The sequence below is a fragment of the Anoplopoma fimbria genome, chromosome 17 (genome assembly GCF_027596085.1).
Source record: "Anoplopoma fimbria isolate UVic2021 breed Golden Eagle Sablefish chromosome 17, Afim_UVic_2022, whole genome shotgun sequence".
Taxonomy (NCBI): domain Eukaryota; kingdom Metazoa; phylum Chordata; class Actinopteri; order Perciformes; family Anoplopomatidae; genus Anoplopoma; species Anoplopoma fimbria.
Window position 1 is genome coordinate 19,789,521 of NC_072465.1, and position 6,825 is coordinate 19,796,345.

The 6,825-nt window shown below is 39.9% G+C and overlaps 1 protein-coding gene across 2 annotated transcripts in view; it reads right to left on the minus strand.

Annotated features, from left to right (window-relative positions):
• kif5ab (kinesin family member 5A, b) overlaps positions 1-5,300 on the minus strand; it is a 54,682-nt gene extending 49,382 nt beyond the window's left edge. For both annotated transcript variants that reach the window (XM_054616909.1, XM_054616910.1), the window contains exon 1: positions 5,172-5,300. In XM_054616909.1, coding sequence (XP_054472884.1) covers positions 5,172-5,300 — 129 coding nt within the window. The remainder of the gene's footprint in view (positions 1-5,171) is intronic.
• Positions 5,301-6,825: the final 1,525 nt, after the last annotated feature.

The window sequence follows — 6,825 nt, forward strand, 5'->3', positions numbered from 1 at the left end:
CAGACACACATCTTAGATTGGCCGCTCATGAATAATCCGTTCATTGTTAAAAACGATTACATGCTATTTTCTGCAACAGTCGAACACATGATCCTATTGCATTGTTATAAGTCTCAGAAAAAAAGCTTTCAGGAGAAAATAAGTGCTTTCTTGTCAGGAAGAAGCAAAGCCTAGATAAAAAAAATGGTGAGCTTCAGTGCAGAATGAACTCCATCTTATGTGAACCGTTTGACAAGACTTTTCTAATCCTCTATTCTTCCTAAAAATGTAAGCAAGGTGTTTATTTGCAGCAGTTAATACAGCAGCCTTTAACATGCTAGAGTTTAAATGGTAGATTTGTAGGCAAGTAAGGGAACAGCTACCAGGGAGGGGTAATCCATACAATTATAAATGGTGTGCAGAAAATAGAGAATCAATAGTTCTTTAATGTGCACATTTCAATTGGACTCGCTAACTCATGTGGAGCGTGGACTGACTACTTTCACCGCAAAGTTCCCCCTCCTCGATATCTATAATGGTCAACAAAAACCTAAAGATCAAACGGCTTCATAAGACGATGACAAGGAGGTGCATGTAGACGTTAGGGACTTAATTAGTGTTTTAAATAATAGCTATAACTAAGTATACAAACATGCAGAGGCATGTGCTCACGCCCCAAGGTTGAGTCTGACGGGATGATGGCTGACAGCTTTGGAGGCAAACAAGAAGAGGAAGGAGGCTTTTTTTCTTGTTTTTTGTAATTTGGTCCAGAAATTTTAAACAGTCTGGCCTTGCTCCAGGACGCAGGCTCATTAAATGTGTACCTCTGATATTGGAAAGCAATGGTCCATGATTAAAGGGACCCTTAGTTCCGGAGAGACAACGACCTAAAGTTGAAGAGCCACTGCAGAGGCAAATCCACTGTTAAGCATTTCCTCTTGCTCGTTTAAAATAGTTAGAGATGAAGAGGGATCTTATAATCTGTGTCAACAAGTTATGTCATGCTACATTACCCTCCAAAGATAAACTCAGACCAAGCGTACAGCCAGGAGTATTCACAACGGTTTACAACAACAACAAACCAAATTAATTACAAAATTATGTATTTTTTAACAAAAAGAATGGAAATGATGCTGATTGGCCTCTTCAGTTCTCATGAGGGTCTTGAAGCTCTCGCAGCTTTAGGAGATATGACAACAAACAATAACAGACGGAATACCGCAGGTCGGAAATGGCAGTTATTTCATATAGCCTGCTGACTCATATCTTATCATCACATACTGCCAGTGGTATGATGCATATATGCATACAATGTATCTGTAATAAGCCTAGCCTGTGTACAGCTCATATATAGCATGATATATCCATATGTCACTGCCTCGGAGCAACAGAGAAAAAAATTCCATATCTTGCTGCCTCGGAGACCGTTATTATTTATTATTCATAGAACTGAATCCAAAGCGTGATTCATCGTGGTTGTCTTTTCCGGCTGCCAGAAGATTAGGAGAGACAATCTGGCCCCTGTGACGCCACATTGTTCCAGACAGGGAAATAGCGGAGACAGCTGTGTCACTCCACTGTGGAGCAAACACAAAGGCCTCCACAGGTGGCATGTTAGATGAAAAAAGACACAAGAAAAAAACTAATACTAATCAACACATTAATTGTTGTGTCACACAGGTAGGGGAACAGACAATTTGCTAATGTCACTAAAAGGTGTCTGAAAGGGCTTCAAGGAACTCCTAAGGAACCTGAATGTCTAACTGATGGATGTGAGTTTACCAGTTTTACATGTCTTCTATAAATCTAATGTGCTTCTTTTAAAATCCAACATCCCTGTAGTACTGTTTTCAGGCCTGAATGACTGATTCTGCCCAGATGTGTTTGTGCTTTTGTTGCACTGATGCTCTGCACCTCGGAGAAACATCCCTGATTCCTCACTACTGATGCCAAGTGGATACAAAACAGAACATCTTGTATTATTGAAGTATAGTCGCAAAATTTTAAGTTCAAGTCAAATCTTAAGCGCTCAAGTTAGAAATGCAAGTCCATCTGAATCGGGTCTAGACAAACTGAGTTCAGTTCTTAGTATTCTAAAGCTAAACAAACCAAATATCTATATTAGCAGAGGATCTGTTGACTCTAGTCTAGTATTACAAGTGTTGCTCATAGACAAATTGCACCAGACTCTAAAGCTCCTCTCAGCTCTATTGAGCATTTTAGCATCTTTCAGCTCAATATGTAAAGTCTGCAACTTTACTGTTTTGATTCCGTCTTACCACTCTCATCATAATTGACATAAACTCACTGTTCTGTTCTGTTCAAAACAGCAGACAGACAAAGATGGTGTGTAGCTGGTGAACATATTGCAGCATTTAGCAGCCAAAGAGACAGACATTTCACTTAGGGAGTTAATGAGAACAAAACATAAATCTAGTCTTGTTTTTAAGCAAAATTGTGTCATTTTTCTTCAGATGTAAAGTTGAATTCACAAGCCATAAAATGCCCCCTAAGTGAAATGTTTTAAACTTTCTGTTGCACGCCTACTTTGTCTGTATGACCAGCTTATGGAGGCTTATGTCAGATAACTAAAGATAGATATTGCTGTGTGAGTAATATTTCTTTGCTATCTTTACAACTTCTCTACATGTGAGACTGTTACATTGTGTTTAAGCCCGTCACAAATAAACTATGAGAAATGTTTTGTAACCAACTGATTTCTGGGAAATGAAGGGAATTCAATGTGTCAATATTATAGTTATGTAACCTTGCTTTTGAAGTAATCCCTGTTAGAGTAGAGGATGCAAAGCTAATGTTGAAGTCGATGTGTCAAGCTCAAGTGCAAGTCTGAGTTCAAGTTGTCAAAATTCACATCCAAGTTGTTTCAGCAGTCTTTGGCTCTGGCTCTGCAATGAAAGCGCTGCACATCTTACCAGTCAGACTTCTACCCGTCCCCAATGTTTAGAGGCCCCCGGAGATGTTCCTTCATCAATTCAGAGCACACCAACACGCCATCTTCACCGATCTTTAATCTCTCCAAGTCTCCTCCTGTCTGCCACCCAGGTGCCGCTGAACCATCACTCAAGAGCTGAAATCATGGCCTCTGTCAGTTAACAAGTTCTGGAGGGAGCCTTCCTCAAGGAGACAAATGTGGGGCCATCAGCGCTGCCCGGATGCCAATTGTTTTTATCAACCGTCAGAAGGCGAGCGCCTAGTTGTCACTACGGGATTCCTTCAGCATGCCTGCTCGCCTGCCAGCCCGATTTTCTAAATCCTCATCCAACCTGACGGCCGTACCATTTCAACTCTCAAGAGACATCTTTTTTTTTTTTTTTTTTTTTTACAACTTCCTCTAAGAGTATTCCAGAGCTACCAGAGAGATGCTTCAGAAGGAAAACACACACAATTTGATAGCAGTTACACAACTAAAAACCGTTTGCGTTTTACCTTCCAAGCAATTAGATTCAGAAAGATGAAAACTGTGTGCGTGCATCTGTGATTATAGGCAGAAGGAAATTGATGTGCGGTTTCGTACATGCAGTGACTGAAAATATAAGAAGAGATCTGCACGCTTCTGTTTCCAGACATTATCAGTTTTGAAGGCTCCTGCTGCCATACTGAAGTCTTGGTAGGCAACAACAGCCGTGCGGTGTATGTTTTCTTGGCATACTGACAAATCACAATTCCCTTAATTGGGTAACATGATTTCAGTTCCTGCACACTGTTTTCAGCCGGCATCATTTGCAGACTAATATGAACCATGCATACACACTAACAACACTGCAGCCTGAATGAAACAGAAGCACTGACATCAGACAAAGATTCAAGACACTCTTAATAATTTAAAACTTATATAGCTTTAAATAACCTCACAATATAGAAGAAAGAACATCTGAATGAATTTTTCATTCTTCTGCTGCCTTCAAACACACACAGAATACATTAAACACAGTTCTCAAGATTCACGCAGGAATTACTGATTTCAAGCCGTGGTAATGCCAACCTGCCACTCCCAAATAGCATCAAAACTATGTGATAATGAACATTCAGTAATTCAATCGGCTCGAGGGAGATATCCCGCTGCTACCACCATACACAAGACAGTCTCGCAAGGATATCTACCTCAACAATGCTGCATTTCAATATGTGTATGTGTGTGTGTGTGTGTGTGTGTGTGTGTGTGTGTGTGTGTGTGTGTGTGTGTGTGTGTGTGTGTGTGTGTGTGTGTGCATGAATGTACGTGAAAACATTTGTAAACTGATCGGGATTTTCTGCTGTCTTCATCATCGCTTGAACTCAACTCCCAGGCCGAATGTGTGTGGATCCTGGTGTGTGTTTTGGATATGTGTGTGTTTGTGTGTTGCAGTTGGCCCTGATGTGGTTTACATCTAAACACTGAGAACATTTGCATTTAGAGCACTCTTAATCCCCCGCTGTTAACCTCAGCCTCAGGCACGTATCCATCAGATTGACGGATGTTCTACAATTTGGTTTATTTGTATTTGCTGCTCCAAAACAGTGACAGTAATCACCAACAACTACTCAAATCTAATCACTGGACAGAAACACCCCAAAGAGCCTCATCATGACTCTCATTAGATTTGCACCACCTGACACCTCAACGGTGCATTAAAGGCCGACTGCAAGATACACCAACAACAATCAGCCCATCCCACATGATCTTCTGATACAGGAGAAACACCCAAATCCAGCAGATCAATACCACAGAAGAAGCAAATAATGAGACGGTGTGGGAATCACAGAGATGGGGCCAAGATGCAGTTTCAAAAATGATGAGTTTTTAAGATCTTCACAATGCTGTTAAAGCTCAGGCTTGTGGAGTTTATTGATCTTGGGCTTCATCAAAAAAAGAAATGTGATGATTTTGGCAGATCACCTGAGGACATGACTTGAGAGGCTTTCCATCAATTTGATCTAGCCTTATTTCCTGCAAGGTTTAATCCACCTTGTTACTCTTAAATGGCAGCAACACACATCTGAATGATGCATGATGCTGATCAGAATATTGATGGGGGCTATACTTAGTTTGATCCCTGTCAGAAGCCTATAAGGCTCCAGTGTTGTCTGGTCAATATCTGATGTGTGAGATGAGAAGTGTAACCACTGGCGTTGGCGCACACCGACTGCATTGGGCTGACAAAGAGGAAGGAGATCGTTAAAAGACAACTTACCCCGAGGATGACAGTATCTTCTCCTTTAAATATTGGGATGAACTTATCTCCGCGGATAATTTCCGACTTGTTCATGGGACGAAATCGACACAAAACCTTGATATTGCATTCTGCGTTAGCATCTGCCATTGTAGAGGGTTGGAAATTAGAAGACGCGCTCCCAAAAGATTACGAGGAATATTAAATTAAGGATGAAATATTCCCTTTGCAACCTTTTCCCGTAAACCACCTGGACGCAGGCTGAAACCGCCGGCTATACCATCATGCAAAGCAAGACTGGCAAGCGAAGCATTTGGAAGAATGTACACGAGTTTTTGCAGAGACTAAAGCCGAAATTCATTAAAGAAACGAAAAAGAAAGAATCCCGTTTTTAAAAGAGTTTTCTCCTTTTTAAATTTCCTCAAAAAACCAACTCAGGTGTAGTGGAGCGGTGGAGAACAGATGGAGAGTTGTAAATCGTGAGTATATTCCGAGCTGGTCCGGTCGGCAGTGGCTGCACAGAAGCATGCCTTGCATCACTGTCATCCCAGTGACTCTCACTGGGGGCGGGGCTTGTTGAAGGAGCGACTCCAAATCCTCCCTCATCAGGACCACTGAGCAGAGGGACCGAGGATCAGGGACAGGAGCTCCCACTCTGCTTCTTATTCCTGAACCACAGCTGTTCTGGCTTCGACAGAAAAGTTCCCTTTGAAAACCATTAATAATAATAATAATAATAATAATAATAATAATAATAATAATAATAATAATAATAATAATAATAATAATAACTCTATTTATATAGCACCTTTTAAAAACAAGGTTTACAAAGTGCTTCGACAGAAAAGGCAGCAAAACAGTGCAATAGAAGAAACATTAAGAACAATCGTTAGGATAAAACTAAAATAAGAAACAAAATGAAATAACAAGTGACAATTAAATAAACGAACAAAATAAATAAAATCGAGTAAAATAGGTAAAGATAAAATAGTAAACGAATATAAGATACAATACTAAAACCAAATTAAAACGAAACATTAAAACGACGACATCACATAAAAGCCATTCTGTAAAAATGTGTCTTAAGAAGTGATTTAAAAGAGATTACTGATTCTGCAAGTATAAGTAGTCTTAAACACTCTAGTTTCAGGTGGAGCACAGCTGTTTAAGCTGCTGCTTGTTGTATCGGGTGAGATGATTCTGTTGACAGTAGTTTCTAAGCAGAGAATATCCCCATGCAGGACAAACTGGGTAGTCGTGTGAAAACAAAAGGCTTGATCATTTTTTAAGAGAGATTTACAGGGGTATGGGTAATCCGTTGATGCATCACTTGCATTAAATTGGAAGACTTGAGAGAGACAGATTAAATGAAAGAATGGTAGAAATTGAAGCAGCTAAAAATATTCTGGCTTGTAGTCAAATAACCAGTAAGCTGTAGTACATTTGGTTATTAACAAATAACCAAATGTACTACAGCTTACTATAGGTTTACATTTAAAATGAATGTATTTGCTTTTTAGTGAGAATTGTGAAATAGTCTAAAGCAAGCTATGTACTCGTTTCACACCAAGAAATAGACCAATATATCCAGAGTGGCAATATATCTAGAGTGCCCCCCCCCCTTCAAAGTAGTTGAATGAGAAGGTGTGTCCAAACTTTTGACTTGTAAGATAAG